Raw genomic sequence first — 21,273 nt, 5'->3', positions numbered from 1 at the left:
TTCTATACAATCAGACTTCTTTTTGCAACCAGCCCAATTGGCGTCACTTTTCAGACCCAGAGGTTGCCGCTTATTGCTGTAGCCTCACATTTGCTATACAGAGAGAGTGGTATCAATCTTCTCATCAAAGCAAAGCAAATTAGCACATTTCACAAAACATCTAACTATTCATCATATCTGGAACATTCAAGCTTATCTAACTCTTTAAACAGACTGATAAATTAGCAATGACAGGTAGTGACAAGTGAAATCCCCCTGAAGGCTGCAAAAGATCTTTTTCATGAGCTTTTGAGCGAGTGCTGCTGCAGGAAATAAACCCTCATGAGATGCAGCTGCAGGCAGTTTTGACTCAGAGTGATTCATGTATCTGCACCCTTGCTCAATCAGGAAGAAGCCCTTATATCAGACTTGTGATGGGGCCATATGCTTCACAGCAGTGTTCCAGCAAAATACTGCTGGGTTTTAGTCCCACTAAGGTTAGAACAAGTAGCCTGTAGTTGGCAGCCTGTTAGCAGATTTTGTCTTTGTTGGCAGCAGTTAGGATTGTGTATGTGTAAACTTGAGTATGTGTTCAGTCTTGTGGAGGCATGTTGGTATGTCCCAGACAGGGACTGTGTTAGTTATGTGTATGTTACCTTACACAGAGAGGCAGAATGTGCTGATGCAGCTCTGATAGTAGGAGTGGTGGACCCAGCCCTAACCTGAGGCGACTGCTGAGCCTCAGAGGAGAGATTTGTGCCTTCCCTTTCTGTCAAACTGCCACATGGGAGTCAGAGTGGTCACAAACTCCAGCTGCTGACAGGCCAGTGCCAGAAAATCACACCAAACACTTGCTAAAACAGCAATGTAATAGAGTGGTGCAGGGATGACATATATTTTTGTAGGCAAACCCTGAAGTTAGCATCGCCTCGGTTCCTTTGACAACAAGCCAATGGGATTTTCCAATTGGATTTGGGATTTTGCAGAAAATAATCTATGTGGTAAACCAGTGGGAAACCTCCGGGTCTGAAAAATGAAGCCAATGCGGAAGTGCCTTAAACTTGCTTTCTTTCTAATAGCCAACAGGGGGCGACTCCTCTGGTTGCAAAAAGAAGTCTGATTGTATAGAAGTCTATGAGAAAATGACCCTACTTCTCTCTTGATTTATTACTAATACTGTTTAGCTGTAAAATGAGAAAGTTTGCTCTGGCTGGTGGGCGGTGCTTGGTATTTCCTCAACTGATCTCAACAAGGTCACAAACTTTCTAATTTTACAGCTAAACAGTTCACTACAGGATGTTTCTGAAAACATTTTACGTGAGAAATAAGCATCACAGTAACCAAATATTGATTCATGTTTGTTCAGCGCTGCCTAGTTTGACCGTTTGATTGGAGTTTGCCAGTGATTGACAGCTGCTCAGAGATGGCAAGGCTCCAGCTCGGCTCTGATTGGTTGTTTTCCTCCGGTCTGTGAAATCTTGCAGATGCCATTAGGAGCACCAGAGGACACCGGAGGACACAGAGGATACCCTGTCTCATGCACTACTGTCATGATATAGTTACCATTTTATAAAACTAACTTTTTTTTTATCATATCATATGATATTTGCTCCAATTCTGCCTACTGCAGCTTTAAAGGGGGTGAAAGTAGTGAATGTGCTTGTCACAGCCACGAAATGATACCAAATGTGCTTTTGGCACTTTGGCAGGCCGCATCGCAGTGTTGCATAAGCCACACATCCACCTCTAGGCTATTATAAAATAAAAACGTGGAGCTCCTGACAACATTTTGGCAAGTCCGTTTAAAAAAAAAAGATGAAGTGCCCAGCCATTTGTGGAGCTGCTTGTGAAGTCTTTAGTGTTTGTGTCAGTCTCAGACACGCCTGCTGATGTGCAGGAACACGTTGGATGTGTTCATTAGCACGACGAGTGATGCTGGCTGCACAAAATGTGCGCTCCTCTGGTTGACTGTATGTGCACGAAATACTATCTCGTGCGCACAAAGGAATCAAAACGTGGGAACAATTTAATTAGAATGATGGAACGAGTTATATCGCGTGCACATAAAGTAGTAAATTCTGTATGTGTTTAAGAGTAGATATGTCATACATGACCATCTAGCCTCATTCAATGCCAAACACACACCCATTATCCACATCACAGACACACACACACACACACACACACACGCACACGCACACACACACACACACACACACATTCTTCAACCTGCTTTTATCCCCTTGTGTTGTTTTAGTTTAGTTTTGTTTAGTTTTGTTTTTGTACTTTGTTATTTGTCTTTCTCTGTATAATTGGTCTTTTTTATGTATGTCCCTGCACATGTCTTCACTTGTTTTGTAATCACTTTATAACACAATAAAAATAAATAAATAAATACAAATAAAGTAGTAAATTGTGACCTCACTATATTTGTTTTCTCTCTATGAACACTCCCGAGCTCTGTAGTACCTCAGCTTCTTAGATTTGGGTGTTTGTCCACAGCAGCCGGTCTGATCCAGATGCCACTTAAGAGTTTGTCTGTGATTTTTATGCTTTAACCTATAGGTTTTCTTTTGCATATCACTCCTCAGATTTCATTTTTTAATCGAGCATTGTCACATAAAGTTATATAATGTTACTTCTGGCAGCTCTTTTGCAGACTGGGATGGGTTAGGTTGCTACGGTTGCTACTGGACACACCTCGTCGTGTCTCTCCGGACTATATAAGAGACCTGAGCGCAGACAGCCTGCAGAAAAACTGGAAGAGCAGCAGCAGTGCAGCAGTCTCAGCTTCTTCTCATCCAGCATCTGTCTTCTATCCTCACCAGGTAATAGGAACTGACTACTAATAACCTGCATGTTTTTGCAAAAATGCTAAGGAATGCTATAAAACTCTCTATTCTATGAAATTATAGACCAATTGCTTATTTTGCCTTTTGAGAAATTTGCCTTAGTTATTCATAGTAATATGAAGTCTTTCCTGATTCTGCATCAAAGGATGCAACAACAATAAAAAGTTGATACAGATGCATGTTGACAGTTATTTAGCATATATTTTGAATGTATGTTATAAGTCGTGTTTCCTCTGGTGCATGACATATATTCATATTAATTCTATGTTTCCCAATTTTCCACCCAACGCTGGGAAATAATTACGCACTGTACAGTACAAGGTAGATGTTTTTTTGTCTTGGGGAGTGGCTTTAATTTCCTGCCTAAAAACACCACACCAACATTTTGCATTGCAGTTTGACACTAAGTGCACAGGAGGACACGCCCTGGTACATCAGGTGATTTTTCACCACTTTATACCAACACACTTCTATTAACAACATGGTACCTGTATTACAGGTTTAGCAACAAATGCTGTATAGAGTAAATGCACCCATTTGTTCTGAGATAAAGATAATTTTTGAATGGGATAGAATAAAGCAACATAATGCACTATTGATCAACTTTTCCCTGAGAACATCAGGTGATGATAAAAAAGTGGGGATCGCTATGTTTGTATGACTTTGAAGAGTTTTTTTTTCTTGGTTTTGCCTGTTTTCTTCAATCCTGACATGGGGCGTCTCAATGGCAGAATTCCATTGTGTATAGGGCTGCAACGATCGATGATTTTCATCACTTGCGAAATAGTTTAGTCTGTAAAATATCCGAAAATGATGAAAAATGCAATTTCTTAAAGCGCGAGCTCTGCAAATTTGTCCAACCAGCTATCCAAAACCCACAGATAATTGGTTTACGATCACATCAGAATAAGAAAAGCAGCAAATCCTCACATATGAGAAGCCATTCGTGCCTGAAAACGTCAATTTCCAGTTCATTTTCTGTCAATCGAGAAATTGATTTATCAGCCCTATATGAAACTGTTGAAAACTATCAACTCTTGCGTTTTAAGGTTAGTTCCTGTCCTCTCTGTGGCCTGATGGGCTATTTGTTAATGACGATGTGTCTTCCCTCAGGCCCTTAGCACTATGGTGTTACACAAGGAGTTCGAGAAAGCAGGGAAGGAGCCCGGCCTGCAGGTGTGGCGGATAGAAAAAATGGACTTGGCACCCCTCCGTAAAAGTCACTATGGAGACTTCTACACCGGAGACTCTTACATAGTGCTCCACACCTCCGCTGCTCCGTCTTACAACATTCACTCGTGGATTGGTATTGGACTTAGATTCTCTGCTGACACCTCAAAACAAACTCTGGCTTATTGTACAATTAAATTCCCCTCATTTGTCTGTCTATACTCCCTTTTATTTTACAGTCACTCATTGTTTTTCTTTTTTACTGTTACCTGTTATTCTACAGGCGCTGAAACTTCCCAGGATGAGAAAGGGTGTGTTGCCATCTTTATGACCCAATTGGATGACTATCTGAACGGTCAGCCATTACAGTTCACTGAGTGGCAAAACCAAGAGTCAGACACCTTTATGGGCTACTTCAAGTGTGGCATCAAATACAAGGTGAAACATGATATATTCACGTATGTGGTTTTCATGGTAAATCATTTAAAACATATTTTCATAGAACAAAGAGAAATCAATTCATGTGTTTGTACCAGACTACAAATGAAACCAATGTAATGACCTAGGCTAAAGGGCTTGTCTAAGTATTGCATGTTTACACGGAAAGTGAAAGTCGTCACACTGTTATTTTGGGAAATGTTTGGAGTCGTGGCTGGTTGCTTCCTCAGGTTTTCTGCCGAAAGGTTTCCATGGGGAGTTTGAATTGGCAAACAAGGTGAGCAGAAACATGCTTTCTGATGCCAAAATGCCAGCAGATGTCGTGAGAAGAAGTAGGAAAACAAACCATAGCCAGTGTTTCATTGTAGTATCATAGATGTGGAAAATAGGGAGTTGAAATACTAATACTATAATAATAAGCCAGAAACTAGACATCTTTAAAGAGGACCTATTATGCTCATTTTCAAGTGTATGCTTGTATTTTGAGTTTCTACTAGAACATGTTTACATGCTTTAATGTTCAAAAAACATTTTTTTTTTTCTCATACCGGCTGTGCTGCAGCACTTCTTTTCACCCTCTGTTCTGTTTGAGCTCCTCCCCTCCCGAAAAGTCCAGTCTGCTCTGATTGGTCAGCTGGCCCATTGTTGTGATTGGTCAACCGAAACAAAGTCTTCGGACTCCGCTCCAGCTCCACTCTGATTAGCTTTGTTTGAGGGCGTGCCAAACTAGCCGCTAGGCAGGTATTATGCAAATGTGTTACTTGGTGACATCACGTTACAGAAGAAAAGGCGGGACTTCAAGCAAGGCCTTTCAGGCAGTTCAGGAGCAGTTTTTCTGCGGGGGAAAGTAACTCTGTGGACTTTGGGCTTTGTAACTTTGCAGATTTACATGCACAAAAAAATACTGTATATAACACATTAAAAAGGGAAAGGGAAAAAGCACAAAAGCATAATAGGTCCTCTTTAAAGGAATAGTTTGACATCTTTGATTAGTAGTCTATCCTTTGAAATTGACACACCATGCAGTTGTAGTTTTATGTAATAGTCCTAATGCTTTACTCTTTCTTACTTTTCTCCTGTCAAAGACAGGTGGCGTAGCCTCAGGCTTCAATCATGTGGTCAAAACAGATGAAAAACACCTGCTGCAAGTGAAAGGCCGTCGGAAGATCAGAGCCACTGAGGTGCCCTTCGCTTGGAGTAGCTTCAATAAAGGAGACTGCTTCATCATTGACTTGGGAGAGGTGATCTAGAAGACAGAATAGATACCCAAATATGTTACACTGGAACTGTTCAGGCTTCAGGTGTTACAATGTTTCACCATAACTGTCTTTTCATCTTCTTTTCCTCTGCTCCTCTCTGTGAAATGCTAGAACTTGTATCGCTGGTCTGGCAGTGAATGCAACGTCTTTGAGTGCCTGAAAGCCACTGAGCTGGCCATCGCTATCCGCGACAACGAGCAATGCGGTCGCGGCGAACTAGAAATGATCGACGAAGGCTGTGAGCCAGAAGAAGTCATTAAAGTGAGCTTTTTTTTTTTTTTTCAAATTTGAACAGCTTAATTCAGGACACATCTGGCTTAGGCTGCTTGGAAGGATGGAAGTGCAACCCGTGAGCATCTGTTTATTTATAGGCACTTGGAAAGAAGCCCGACCTCCCGTCAGGAACCTGTGATATACAAACTGATACGAAGAACACGACTGTGGCATCTCTCTATTTGGTAAATATGTGCAAATGTTAAGCTTTTAAATGAATTACTGCGCATAAATGTTACAGCATCTAAAAGATTCAGGTGATAAATATAGATGTTTTGATCATCTCTATACTTTCTAGATTTCTGATGCTGCTGGCTCCTTGAGGACAACTATGGTGCAGGATAAAAACCCATTCCAACAAGATCAGCTCTCCCAAAGTGAATGCTACATCTTGGACAATGGAGGGAACAACAAGATATTTGTCTGGAAAGGTATTACACACCGTGACATCTATCCATTCCTGCAACCTCTTTGGATACACTCAGTTTTGTGAATTTACCAAAGCTCAGTTGTTAGTCAGCATTCTCCAACTGGGAAATGTGACTCATTCATAGATTTGACCAGAGTTTGTAGTCTCTAACCACTACACCACACCCCAAACTGCAGGTCAGGATGCAAATGCAGATGAGCGCAAGGCAGCACTGAATGCTGCAGAAAAGTTCATCAAAGACAAGAATTACCCCCGAAAAACTCAGGTAATGTGGCCATGTAGTGAAAGTCTGCGACCAGAACTTCATCCTTCCTGTCTTGTCTTCCTGTTTATGAATATGCTTCGCTCCTCTGTCCATTTCCGACATGAACAGGTCCAGGTGCTGCCAGCAGGGGGCGAGACCACCCTGTTCAAGCAGTTCTTCTTCAACTGGTTGGACAAGGAAGAGACCACTTGCCCGAGTAAGCCCTACACCATTGGTCGCATCGCCAAGGTGGAGCAGATTCCCTTCGATGCCTCCAAACTCCACAGCGACAAAAGCATGGCCGCCCAGCACTGCATGGTGGATGATGGCTCCGGGAAAGTCGAGGTACGGTAACTAGCCTGACTCATGCTGTATATTCATCCGTGTAGATGTGACAATGGTGGCTGTCTGTAGATTTGGCGAGTGGAAGGACGTGATAAAGTGGCTGTGGACCCATCCACCCACGGACAGTTCTTTGGAGGCGACTGTTACCTGGTGAAGTACTCCTACAACATGGGAGGCAGAGAGAAGCATATCATCTACATCTGGTGAGTGCAATCTTTTCAGCATGGCTGGATTTACCTGTTAGGGGGGTCCGGGGCAAATCATTGTTGTTGGGCATCTACTGACCCCCCTTTCTTTAGGGATACGCACCATGTGAGCACAATATAAACTAACTAAGTAAAAACGCAGGAACCATCTTAGTAGATATTTTACTCTATAAGTGCAAATTCCCTTTTTTTTGTGACCAACCTTTTGTTGGTGTTTCACACCATTCATTCAGAATGGCAGAAGCATAACACATTCTTACTCCCAACTCGTCAAGATCTACAATTTCATTTAGCAGATAAATACCGCCACTTGGTCAGTGCCCCTCGGACTCGGAGACCGACGCACGGGGTACCCCTCTCGCGTTACTTTTGGACGGACCGGGGATGGCGTGTCAATATACGCTCGTTACATGCATAGTGTCCTTCCATAATAAACTTCCGTTTTCACAGGAAGTTAGGTTTAGGCAACACAACCACTTAGTTAGGGTTACGAAACAGTCGTGGTTGACGTTAACTTCACTGACTAGTGACTCACGGAGCTGACGATACTAACGAGTCACGTGTCTAACGACTCACAGGACTCACGGGACACACGGAACTGACAATACCGATGAGTCGAGTGACACAGACTGACGTGACAATATAAGTTAACGTTGCTTTTAGTTTCATACGGGACACGAACAGCGATCTCTTGGTTAAAAGTCTTGTGTTTGTGGCGCCTGGGTTAGCTCAGTTGGTAGAGCGGGCGTCCATGTATCAAGGCTTGGTCCTGACCGCGGCGGCCCGGGTTCGAATCCGGCCTGTGGCCCTTTCCGCATCCACTCTCTCTCTCCCCCCTTTCAAGACTCTATCCACTGTCCTCAATAAAAATGGAAAAATGCCCCCAAAAAATAACTTAAAAAAAAAAAAAAAGAAAAAAAAAAGTCTTGTGTTTGTTTGACCGATCCACAAAAACCCTCCCGCCCACCCTTAAGGGACTCTCACTCTATACGTCACTTGCTCCGACCGCCGAATACCGCCGCGGGTGGGTTTACATTGGAGTTAGTTCAAAGCCTGGTTCGTCACATATTGTTGCTAAAGGGTACCTGTGCGTCGGTTTTTGATGCTGAGGGGCACTTACCAAAAGGTGGTATTTGACGAGTTGGGCATTTATACAACCGACTGGCATATAATTGCTAGACAAGAGAATAATATAATAAAGTGAGAACAAAAAAAATAGACGGAAAGAGAGTCAAAGTGAAAAAAAGAAAGAGAAACTTGACATGTATAAACAGTTAGAGTCCGTCCTTATATTAGATTTATATAGGATTCAACTAAATCGATTTGCTGTCCAGGAGCTGGTGCAGTTGACTTTCTTGCTTTTCAGACTTAATAGTGAATATCACAATTGATTTAGCTTGAAGCGTGAATGAGTTATGTATACATTATGGCTTTGCTGTCTTTAGGCAAGGGCAGAAGTGCTCTCCGGTTGAACTGGGTGCTTCAGCTGTTCTCACTGTACAACTGGACGATTCCATGGGTGGAGTAGCTACACAGGTAAGATATTTACTGTGAAAACAGGCTATGTATTATACTCAGGTTTTTCTTCAAAGGGATAGTTTGACATCTTGGTAAATACGCTTACTTGGCGAAAGTTGATGGGAAGATCAATACCACTCAAATATCTGTGCGTTAAATATGAAGCTATAGAGTGGAAACAGGGGGAAACAGCTAACCTGGTGACAATGAGTGAGCTTTAGAGATGCTTGCAGGCTGGTTTTGTTACCTTCGGACAGAGCCAGGCTAGCTTTTTCCCCTTGCTTCCTTATGCTAAGCTAAGCGAATCAGCTGTGTACAAAGGTGGACGAAATGACAGCTTCCCGAAAGTGAAGCCAAAACATCTCAATCTCCGCCTGGTGGCAGTATAGGTGATAAACCCAGTATCCAGGATATTTTGGCTTCACTTCTGTACAGTGGGAGGAGGTGGGGAGGCGTCGTCCATCTTTATATACACTCTATGTATTGAGTGGTATCGATCTTCTCATCTAACTCTCAGTAAGAAAGCAAATAAGCATTTCCCAAAATGCCTTAACTGTTCCGTTTAATAACTCACTCCTGCCATTCAAGCATAGGGTGAAGAAATCCCATCACCCCTGTCCTCATAATACATGTTGGCCAAGCTACTGCTGTGTCTTGGCAGGTTCGTGTCACTGGGGGCCAAGAACCCCCTCACCTTGTGAGCATATTTAAGGACAAGCCTTTGGTCGTCCACCTGGGTGGGACATCCCGTCAGTGTGGCCAGAGCAAGCCTGGCAGCACACGACTCTTCCATATCCGCCAGAACTCCACCAAAGCCACACGGGCTGTTGAGGTCAGCTTTGTTTATCACACTGAATGGGCGTAAACTGTGCGCTTTATAATGAATGATTCACATCATTCGCCCTCTCTTTGTGTCTCGCTGACCCAGGTGGAGCCCACCGCCTCCTCTCTGAACACCAATGATGTGTTTGTGCTGAAGTCGCCTGGTTCCCTGTTCCTGTGGAAGGGAATTGGAGGAACTCCGGAGGAGATGACTGCAGCAAAGTATGTTGCCGGCTTGCTTGGCGGAACAGTCACTGAGGTGGAGGAGACCAAGGAGCCAAGTTAGTGATTGAGTGCTGAAAAAAGAGCTTTGATCTCTGCGGTGTAAAGTATTTCCTGTGGAAAACTGTTGTTTTCTCCTCGTCGTCAGCTGGTTTCTGGGAAGCACTGGGTGGGAAGAATGACTACCAGACCTCCAAAGCACTGCAGAAGACAGTCAGGCCTCCACGACTGTTTGCCTGTTCAAACAAGACTGGCAGGCTGATTGTGAGTAACTAAGTTTGCATCTAAAATTAAATTTCATTAAGGGGAGATTTTTTTTTACCAATACATCCGACCGGCACGGCGCGGCCTCGACTTTTTGCTAAATACAAGTATGTGCCGGTCTGATGTATTTATTTGACATGTTTTTTTATATAGCCGCTAAACATACTCTTCTCAATATTTAGGCGGAGGAGGTGATCGGCGATTTCACACAGATGGATCTGGCATCCGATGATGTCATGATTCTGGACACCTGGGATCAGGTATATGCTGGCTTCACTTTTAATGGAACCATTCATTGTCAGTTCTCGCAGATCTCATTTTCATCCCTAAATCCCTTTGGTTATCTCACCCACCAGATCTTCGTTTGGGTCGGAAACGATGCCAATGAGACAGAGAAAACTGGATCACTCAAGATTGGTAAGACAACCAGAGCTATTAAAGATGAGGAGAAATTACACAAGAGAATTTGTTCACAAATGTATCCTTGTTTTCCTTTCAGCCGAAGACTATGTGAAGGCGGATCCCTCTGCCCGTTGCGGTGTCCCCATCGTCAGGATTACACAGGGGAACGAGCCTCTCCCCTTCACCGGCTGGTTCCAAGCCTGGGACCCCAAGATGTTTGAAACATAACTGGGGCAAACATTGCATGCAGAGCCTGCAAAAAAAAAGTTAAAAAAGCAGTGGCATCAGCAAGAAACCTGCAAAGATCCATTACTTATCGTGTATCGTTGGAATTCAAAGAATAATCAACCTGCAAGATAATGTGTGCTGGGAATTTCAAAGTTTTGTGTGGGTGGAGGGCAGCTTAGAGATGCATTAAATATTTCACATCCCTTTTTGAAACTCTGATGTAGGGCAGAATCTTATAAGTACACACTCACAGTATCTAAAATATATTGAATCAAACCTTTGCTGGGAACGTTTCTGGAATTTTCTTATGCATTAAAATGATAAACTGTTTATGGTCCAGTGAAAGATGATTCACTATTTCTCCCAAGTTCGGTGTGGCCTTAAGGACATTTTGAAAATTGACATTTGTCATGGATGAGATTCTGCCATTTTAAACATCACAAATGTATTTCTGTTTGCGACAAAACGAATGTGTATTTTTACGTAACATTTCCCTTTTCACAGTTTATAGCTTGAAAGACAAATTTAAATTGAGGAATTCTGAATTTGAATAAAAATATGACCTGGTTTGGAGATTGTCTTTTCTGATTGCTTTTCTTTATTCAAACAAGAACATGTGCTTTTTTGTCAAGTATTTGAGTCAAGTTACTGAAGTTCACTGCAAAAACAAACTTGTTATCATGAGCCTAAATCCTCACCAGGCATCAGCGCCACGTCTAGGCCGGTCTTGATGGTAATCTTCAGCTCATGTGCACAAGGCTTCTGCTGAGTTGCAGCCCTGTGGATTAAGGAAGGGGCTTTAGTTGTGCCTCCTCGTCGCCCATATCCTCCCGTCTTTTGTTCTTCTTCATTCCGCTGCTGGAGCTGCAGGACAAACACTTACCAGGCACAATGACCCAGAAGGTGGTACTCATCACAGGCTGCTCCTCTGGGATCGGCCTCGCCTTGGCTGCCCGCATCGCAAAAGATGAGAAGAAAAGATTCATGGGTAAAATTGACACATTTATAACTTTGTCAAAACTTACAGTAAAGGATTCAAAAGAAGTTAAGGAAAGTTCACTTTTTAAAGTTGTCTGTATTGCACATTCATCAGGTTGTAACTGCTGAAGAAAACTTAGAATGGGAGAATTTAACAGCAAAGGGACTAAATGAAAAATATGATGTGGTTGAAATAGTACTTTTAAGATTGTGCACTATTTTAAATTCTTTATACACCCTAGGTTTTTTATTATTAACTGCACCAATTCAACACTTATATTATTTTGACATATTATAGGGGAGGATGTTGCAGTATTTTTCTATGTCAGGGGGAGGGGCCAATTTGAGTAAAGTTGCCTCTTTAAAAAAAGTTGTTCTCCCCACCCCAATACGTTTCATACAGCCCCTTATTTGAACTAAAGTTTCAATGAATAATAACGGTGAATATTCAAGATTATGGCAATACAAGTGACTTCTAATAATACTAGTGGTTACATGGCAGCAAAAAGTGTGAAAGGCACTTTAGAAGTAATATTGAATATTATGCTTTTGGAGATTAATCATTCAAAATTATGTGCTTACATACGGAAGCCAAGAACGGCCGTGCTTGCAATTATTCTTTTTAATGCTATTATTTCTAAATAATTATCTTATGATCTCGAGATAACAAAGCTTGTTTTCTTGAGATAACGACATAATTAACTTGTGATCTTGAGATAACGGTATTAAAAAATATATATATAAGAATATATGCACAGGTAACCCATCATTTGGCAAGAAACTTATTATACTTCAATCATAAACATATTATATTTATCCAAATCACAAAAGGAAACCATATTTTCTTAGCAGTGCAGATTGTTTTGGTTGGTTGTTTTGCTCTGAAACTTGTGCCAGCAATAACTCAACAATGACGTCTCTTTCCAGAGACAATGTCCTGGTTACTCTGGATAATCCACACACCTCACTGTCAACAGTTTTCATTGGAACTGCTTTCTACGGAACAAATAGTCCCAACGTCTGCAGATTGTCCTGAGCAACTGGGACATTCTGGAAAAGACTTTGCAGTTGAGTTCAACAGCTGTCATGTTTTCGAATGCGTTGAACATCATAAATAAAATTCTATTAAATCTTTGTATTTGGTGTAGCAGCAGACATTTAGAGACAAAACCTAAGAAAATTAAATCAAAACGATCTGCAGAGCCACTAGGGGTAAGCTATAAAATACGTTGTTAATTTGTGATGGTAGGTAGGTGCACTGGCCCTTGATAAAGTCTCTAATGTCTCTTGGTACACTTTAATTCTACTTGTTTGTTGTAGTCTATGCCACCATGAGGAACCTAAGCAAGGGTGAGATGCTGGTCGAGGCAGTAGGTCGGTGTCTGGGCCGGACTTTGGAGATCAAACAGTTGGACGTATGTGACGAGGACTCCATCAAAGCCTGTGTGGACAGCCTGCCTGAGCGCAGGGTGGACATTCTTAGTAAGCCCACAACATTTGGTTCACAATGCAGCCAGAAAATTCTGCAACTGCGCACCCGATTCGACTGTTCAGTTCATCATATGTGTGTTATCAGTCGCTATAAGCCTCATAGATATAGGGCAGTAGGGGCCTTCTACACCTACTACATTGTAAAAGTGAAAGTGAAACTTAAAAGCAACAAATGTTAACACGTTGTAAAACCGAATGAAACGTTACATTTCGAACACAAACAAAACAGCTTGTTTAGGCAACAAAACTACAACTTTTTGGGTAAAGGCAACAAAACCACTTACAGGAGCAGTGTAAGGTTGCAGATTGCAACCAACTGAAGCGTGTAGAAGAGCTACGGTGGTCGATGCAAAAACGCAAATGGCTCTCTCTAGAGTCAGTTGTTGAGTAACGTATGTCATTTGGAGCTGAGCCCATGCATAAAGTGTGTGTAAGTGGGAAGAGAGTGGTGAAGCAAGAGAGAGAGAGGGGCGGCGAGTGCGGCTAGTAACGTTATCGACTCCGTCCCAAGCAGGAAAAGTTAACAGTGTTTGGTTTGTCCGTTCTGGGCTACTGTAGTAACATGGCGGTGCAACATGGCGGACTCCGTGAAGAGGACCCGCTCCCTATGTAGATATAAACAGCTCATTTTAAGGTAACGAAAAAACAACAATTCTTATTTTCAGGTGATTATATGCTCAAGAAAACATACTTATTAATGTTATATTCCATTTCTTCCAAAAGATCCCCCTAATTGTTACACACTGGTCCTTTAAGTTTAGGTAAAAAGATCGTGATTTGGCTTAAAATAACTATGTTTGAAAAGTGAAAATGAAATTTAAGGTTGTGAACACAACATTGGGTTCACATGGGATGCAAACCCCTGTTGCCTGGGTGAAAGCCCTGTGTTTTGCAACCCATCCATCACCCCAGACCTCCACTCCTTAGCAGAACCCCATAGCACCAGACTTCTGTTTTTGCTACTGTCATAATTACTACAGTCGCTAGAGATTGCGGTCTTTTGCTTTTATTCCCACTTTTGGACATCACCCATGTGAATCAATGACAACACCTACTAGTGGCTGTAGCAGGCCCCTACTGACCCACATCTATGAGGCTTATAATCTCTGATAACGCCCATTTAATGACCTGATAACAATCTAACCAGATGAACTGTCGCTACTCACAAATACGCATATTTTTCTTATATATGCTTTGATAACATTTCTTGCCATGCCTGACTTCCTCTCGCAGTAAGTAATGCTGGGATGGGTCTGATTGGACCCATCGAATGTCAGTCTATCGATGAGATGAAGACTGTCATGGACACCAACTTCTTTGGGCTTGTGCGTTTGCTGAAGGAAATCCTACCTGACATGAAGAGGAGGAAAAGAGGCCATATTGTGGTCATTAGCAGCGTCATGGGCATTCAGGGTGAGCATGGTTACATCTGTTCATCTTGATCAGCCTTTGTTTATGGTGACAAAACACTGTCTTAACAGTGTCTCACTCTGTTTTTCAGGGATTTTATTCAATGATGTCTATGCAGCATCCAAGTTCGCAGTGGAAGGCTTCTGCGAAAGCTTAGCAGTACAAGCCCTGAGGTTTAATCTCAAGTAAGACTCTGATTATTTTATGCTACTTCTACAGAACACACAGACTACGCACTGCTCATTTTATTTGGTGCTGGTTTTTCAAATTGTGCTCACAAAACTGGGATTAGTGAGGGAAACCGCATTCCCCTTCAGAACTAACATGTAAGTGCCTGCAAACTAGCGCTTACTGTATCTATGGTGAAACATCTGCTGCTGCACACTCATATTGCACAACCAGACCATTGTCTTACCATTAAGAGGAAGATATGCCAACCAAGGTATGTCATGGTAAAACAACAAAGAAACCACACAACACACTGGCCTGGGGCAAGTGTTAACTTGCCAGGAATATTAAAGGAAATAGTTCTGCAGGGTGGTTTCAAATAAATACAGTATATTAAAAGTAACATTGTCTCTGTAGCATTCAGTTACCTTTTAACTTAGCATGCTGCTCTTCAGCTTCCTATGGGATTTGATTATGTTTGTATTGTACTTGTCTTTTTTTCCTTTCCTCAGTATCAGCCTGATAGAGCCAGGTCCAGTGATAACAGAGTTTGAGCGTAAAGTCTACGATGAGGGCATGAAGACTGATCTCAGCAAAGCTGACAAAATCACTGCTGACATGTTCACGAACATCTACTTGAAGAACTACAATCAGATCTTTGAAACCCTCGGGCAGACTGCTGACGATGTAGCAGAGGTATAGTAGTGTTTGTCCACCCATCATTTATTGCTTACTGCAACTGAGTTGAGTTACTGTGCATTGTCTGTACCTATGGTTTATGTTTGCTCTGTGTTTTTCCTCCTGTAGCATACTCTCAAGATCATCACCATGGACGATCCTCCTTTCCGTCATCAGACGAACACGCTTTACACCCCTATGACCACACTTAAATATGCTGACCCCAACGGCGACCTCCCGATTGACACGTTTTACAAAATGGTGTTTGAACACGACAAGGTCTTCAACGCCAGTCTGAACTTCCTGAAACTTCTGCGCTGGAGAAGTCGAAAGAGCTTTACCTTGGAAAAGGACAAGAGCAACTAACTAATGGAGTCATTTTTGGCAAGATGTATTCATCCATGTATAGGTTTCCTGTAATATTCCTTTATTCCATTTGAATTTTATTTTTAGCTGTAAGACATCTGATGAAATGCTGAAACAATGATTATTGTCAAAGTCATAAATAATAGTGACTGGATTTTCGTACTTTTCTCATCTATCCAGCGAAACTTAAGGCAACAGGTGGAGGAGTGACCCATCTCTTCAACACTCCACAAGAGGCGAATAACTTTGTGCACTCCTTAAAAAAATAGAGCCTCCACTCATTCAGGTAACTTGGCTGGATAGCTCAGTGTGAACTATAAGAAGTGGACTGTAAGATATAAGATATGGCATATGCAAACTCATTACTGGTTTGCATCTCTTTTATTTAAGTATCAGTTTTTCTTTGTTTCTTAATAAGGAAAGCCAACTTCAATGTTGTGCTCTGTTCTGTTCTGTATGCTGTGTCTCTAACTAGGACAGGCTGGCTTTGGACTTTTGCAGCAGTAGATATCTGACACGATGCTAATTGTGCTATAAGCTACAAGCCCTAAGCTTGCACTCTTTTTGTTCTTAAAACTCAATACTTATACAGTACACTTGATTAATTTAGTTTAAATCTGATGTGTAATTAAAACGACTAAGGTATGATACAATTGTTTCTATTATGGGGAGGGAGGGGGGCTGCTGTACGCAATGGTGGCAATAACGCCGCAACATGCCACTCGAGAATCACGGGTCCAGCTGATGGGGAAAACTCCGACTCCCTAGGAGGAGTCAGGGAGTTTTTTGTTTGTTTGTGTGCTTTTTATAATTTCATTTTATTTATTAACATCATTATTATTATGTATGTGTGTGGGGTTCTTTTTTTTTTGTTATTATTTTTATTTGTTATGCTCTCATGTTGTTTGGAGAGTGGTGGGTTTATGGCGACTGGGGTTTTTGGGATGGGACTGATCTCTTTCATTTCTCTAAATTCATACTGTGGTCGGATCACTGCATTACTTGGGGAATATGCTATTTTTTCCTCTCTGATTTCAAATATACTGTAACATATGTTAGTTATTTTTAGTCAACATGAGTAATATACATGTAGTCAGCTGGAATGTAAACGGGCTGAATGGTCAAATTAAGCGCACGACCTGTTTAGACTTCCTGCGTAGATTACGAGTGGATGTTGCCTTCATACAGGAATCTCATTTAAGAACGGCAGATGTTCGTCGTTTTTCGAATAAACACTACTATGTGGCTGCATCTGCATCGGTAGATACCAAAACCAGGGGCTCATTAGTAGTACTGAAACGTAATCTCTCAATTAATATAATAGGACAATTTGGTAGTGAGGACGGTAGGATTTCTTATATCAAGACTAATGTATCTGGGCGTAAATTCGCTTTTATTTCTGTTTACGCTCCATCCCAATATGAACCAGAGTTTTTTCCAAATTTAACAGCAACCTTACTACATCTTCAGGATTTCTCACTTGTTATTGGTGCAGACATGAATTCTTTTCTAAATTTCACATTGGATAAATCTGCTCAGCGTATCACGTCCACCCAGTTACATACATCTAAAGATTTTCAGAACTTCATATCAGCACTTAATCTAACAGATTTATATCGAACGATTAATCCTACATCTAAACAATATACTTTTTACTCAGCAAGACATCAAAGTTTCTCTAGAATAGATTATATACTAGCTTCACCTGCATCTTTCTCTGAAATACATAGTGTTGTAATCAAGCCCTGCTCTCTATCAGATCACAGTATTGTCTCAGCGCAGTTCACACTCCAGGGCACGCCTCCCAGGGCATCACGATGGCGCTTTAATGTCTCGCTTCTCAAAAATGAAGAATTTTGTGTCTCTCTTAGGGAAAAACTAAATACCTTTATAGGTTTTAATGTTGGCTCAGTAGACGACCCGAGATTCTTATGGGATGCCATAAAGGGCTGTATTAGGGACTCCTCAATTGCGTTCTCCTCTCACCTTCATAAAAGCAAACTTAGCAAGATAGCTGAACTGGAGAATCTTCTCGCTCAGCTTGAGGCTCAACAACAAGTTACACATTCAGAGGTGTTACAGGGGAGTATAGTGGTGACAAGAGCTGAACTCAACTCTTTGTTGAGACGTAGAGCAGAGTTTTTGATGCACAGGACCAGAAGAACATACTATTTTAATGGAGCCAGACCAAGCCATCTTTTAGCTTTAAGATTGAAAAAACATGAAAAATATTCAATTATTACGGCCATTAAAACACCTCACCGTACTTTGATTGACCCTCGGGATATCAACACTGAATTTAAGAACTTTTATTCCACCCTTTATAAATCTGAAATCTCACTTGATACAAGTACATGTACAGGTTTTTTTCAAGGACTCAATCTGCCTTCTGTATCTGACAATGACAATGAAGTGCTCAATACCCCCATTTCCCTAGAAGAGGTAAGGATGGCTTTGAGTAATATGAAGAAAGGCAAATCCCCAGGTTTGGACGGAATTCCACCGGAACTATATCTTACTTTTTGGGATAAACTAGGCCCACTGCTATTGGATATGATTAATACAGCAATTGACAAGGGTAAATTTAACATAAGTGCCAACACAGCCATAATCACAGTGCTTCCCAAACCAAATAAAGATTTGACTCAATGCGGTAACTTCAGACCCCTCTCCCTTCTGAATGGAGATATTAAATTATATGCTAAAGTACTGGCAACCCGATTAGAGGTACATCTTACGAAACTGATACACAATGACCAAACTGGTTTTATTAAAACTCGTCATGCATCTGATAATGTACGTCGTCTGTTGCACATTATCCATGCAACGGGTAGTATTGACTCTCCCTGTTCGGTCCTATCGTTGGATGCTGAGAAAGCGTTTGATAGGCTAGAATGGGACTATCTTTGGGCTACTTTAGATAAATTTGGACTAGGTACACAATTCATTAACATGATCAAAGTTTTATATGCAAATCCTTCGGCAATGGTCATCACTGGCAATACTTGCTCCGCTCAGTTTCCAATTTCTAGGGGAACTCGCCAGGGCTGCCCCCTTTCGCCGCTACTATTCGCTCTGTCCCTTGAACCCTTGGCGCATAAAATCAGACAACATCCATTAGTACATCCCATCACTTTTTGTAACACTGATCACCGGATATCATTGTATGCTGATGATATCCTTCTTTATTTAGGTAACACAGGTCCTTCTTTACCACATTTGCTTTCCACTTTCGATTCGTTCAGCTTGTTATCGGGATATAAAATCAATTGGACAAAATCAGCATTGATGCATTTAAATTCAGTTATTTCTCAAACTCCCATGCCCTCCCATATACCAATAGTTAAGTGTTTCAGATATCTTGGTGTTGATATTTTCCCCTCTATATCTTCCATTGCACTACGAAACTTTCAAAAATATATACAATTGCTTAGAGAAGGATTTCGAACGCTGGGCAAATCTCCCAAATTCACTCCAAGCCCGAATAGCAATAGTTAAAATGGATGTACTCCCTCGTGTTAATTTTTATTCTTCTATGATACCTCTTGCTCCTCCTATTGGGTTTTGGGAAAAACTTCATACGTCAATCTCCAAATTCATATGGAAAGGAAAGAGGCCTCGTTTAAAATTCACAACTCTCCAACGAGACAGGACACAGGGAGGGCTGGGTCTACCAAACTTTAAGGTGTACTTCTGGTCCTTCGTGTTACGTCCTCTCTCTACATGGCTCAACCCAAGTTCTTCAGCCTCTTGGAGACCAATTGAGGAAAATGTATCGTCGCCTCATAGACTACAAGACCTAGTGTATTCCAACATACCATTGAAAAACGCCAAATTACGTTTAGGCCCTATAATTTCATTTCTACTTGTAACCTACCGTACTGTAATGGAGCAGACGCATGCAGATCTTAAATGGCACAATCATTCACCAATTTTAAATAATTTCTCCCTTCTTTCCGGCAACATACCTTTTTCATTTCCACAATGGAAGACCAGGGGAGTAAATATATTAAAGGACCTGTATGGTGATAGTGGCTTACGAGCCTTTAACGATTTACGCGCTGAATATGATCTCCCGGGCTCATCGTTTTTTTTCTACTTGCAGTTGAGGTCAGCCATGCGGACATATGGTGTACCATGGGGATTAACGCTCCTTACACACCCTCTTCATAAAATATTGGCTTCAGTGGGATTAACACGAGGGATGGTCTCTAAACTTTACACATTTATTTCTGTACCATGTAAACATTTATCAGTAGAAGTTGCATGGCGTAGGGACTTAACCGATATAAATGACGAAGAGGTTTCCTGGGACACGGTGTGGAAAAATTTGTGTGGTACATCTAAAAATCCAGATCATCAATTAATACACTATAAATTTGCCCACAGGATGTACCTCACCCCTAGAAAGCGTCACTCTATGAAGATCATTACATCTCCCAACTGCGATCTGTGTCCATCTGGTGCTCTGGGTTCATTCTTGCATATGTACTGGAAATGCCACGCTGTGTCTCAATTCTGGAAGCAAATATCTCTCACCTTAAGCGACATTCTTGAAGTTAGGATTCCACTCTCACCTATTTTATTTTTATTAACTGATGACTCCTCTTTAAATCTGTCTTTGCAACAGAAACGTATTTTATGGGCTGGTCTTACTGAGGCCAAGAAAATGCTGGCCTTAAGATGGCAACCACCGCACTCCTTGACTAGACAACAGTGGGCTAACTCGATGTTAGAAATTATCTTGATGGAGGGGTCCGTGGCCCGAATGCACGGGGCCAGCGGTAAGACCCTCAGAGCGTGGGATGCAGCTTACAATCTAGTTAAAGATAAAACATAGCGTGATCGACAGTAACTTTGACTTTGTTTTTTGTTTTTTGTTTTTTGTTTTGGGGGAAAGAGATCAGGGGTGGGGGGGTATTTAGGGGTCGCCTTGGGAAGGGAGGGGGGACATTGGGTTGTGCATTAGACCTGGAATGAGGGCTTTGTATATGTACCTGTGTATGGGGGGAGGGGGATGTATAAAAGGGATAAAAATGAATGATATGTAACATCTTTCTCTATACCTTTTCAATAAAAAAGAATTGATCACAAAAAAAAAAATAATAGTGACAATGCAATCTTTTTTTTTTTTTTCTTTTTTTTTTTACATGTGTCTGTGAGCTCCATGTACAGGCTTGAAACCACACTCTGGTACATTCAACCGACTACCATAACTCTCTCAACGCGTTAAGCCGCCAAGCCCTTTATTACACAATATGTAAGTAGTAAGCAAAACTGTGAAGGGCAGAGACAAAGTCAATGCATCAGATGAGGATTACGCTGCCTTATTGGGAGGTGTTTATATTTCAGGACATCCTAAACATTTAGAAGCCATCTTTAAAAGACACATGGCCTAATCTGGGATTCAGCTGTTTGAGCCTCTCACCACATAAGATAAGATAAGATAAGATATTCCTTTATTAGTCCCGCAGTGGGGAAATTTGCAGTGTAAAGCAGCAAAGGGGATAGTGCAGAAAACAAGATGCAT

The 21,273-nt window shown here is 41.5% G+C and overlaps 2 protein-coding genes across 2 annotated transcripts; both read left to right on the top strand.

The window, feature by feature from the left end:
* The first annotated feature begins 2,706 nt into the window (after window positions 1-2,706).
* On the top strand, window positions 2,707-11,225 carry scinla (scinderin like a). The gene is made up of 17 exons (XM_074636442.1): window positions 2,707-2,807; window positions 3,945-4,137; window positions 4,285-4,439; window positions 5,525-5,680; window positions 5,810-5,959; window positions 6,070-6,156; window positions 6,270-6,402; window positions 6,578-6,666; window positions 6,775-6,990; window positions 7,060-7,193; window positions 8,642-8,732; window positions 9,376-9,546; window positions 9,643-9,817; window positions 9,907-10,022; window positions 10,205-10,282; window positions 10,379-10,439; window positions 10,522-11,225. The coding sequence occupies exons 2-17, from the start codon at window positions 3,957-3,959 to the stop codon at window positions 10,650-10,652; spliced, it is 2,124 nt and encodes a 707-aa protein (XP_074492543.1). The 5' UTR covers window positions 2,707-2,807; window positions 3,945-3,956; the 3' UTR covers window positions 10,653-11,225.
* A 231-nt stretch (window positions 11,226-11,456) lies between these two features.
* On the top strand, window positions 11,457-15,868 carry LOC141768297 (retinol dehydrogenase 8). The gene is made up of 6 exons (XM_074636443.1): window positions 11,457-11,640; window positions 12,951-13,112; window positions 14,355-14,534; window positions 14,623-14,716; window positions 15,212-15,395; window positions 15,507-15,868. The coding sequence occupies exons 1-6, from the start codon at window positions 11,544-11,546 to the stop codon at window positions 15,741-15,743; spliced, it is 954 nt and encodes a 317-aa protein (XP_074492544.1). The 5' UTR covers window positions 11,457-11,543; the 3' UTR covers window positions 15,744-15,868.
* The last annotated feature ends 5,405 nt before the right edge of the window (window positions 15,869-21,273 follow it).

This window comes from Sebastes fasciatus, chromosome 5 (genome assembly GCF_043250625.1).
Source record: "Sebastes fasciatus isolate fSebFas1 chromosome 5, fSebFas1.pri, whole genome shotgun sequence".
Lineage (NCBI taxonomy): Eukaryota > Metazoa > Chordata > Actinopteri > Perciformes > Sebastidae > Sebastes > Sebastes fasciatus.
The sequence above is the reverse complement of the archived record's forward strand: the minus strand, read 5'-3'. Positions and strand labels throughout refer to the sequence as shown.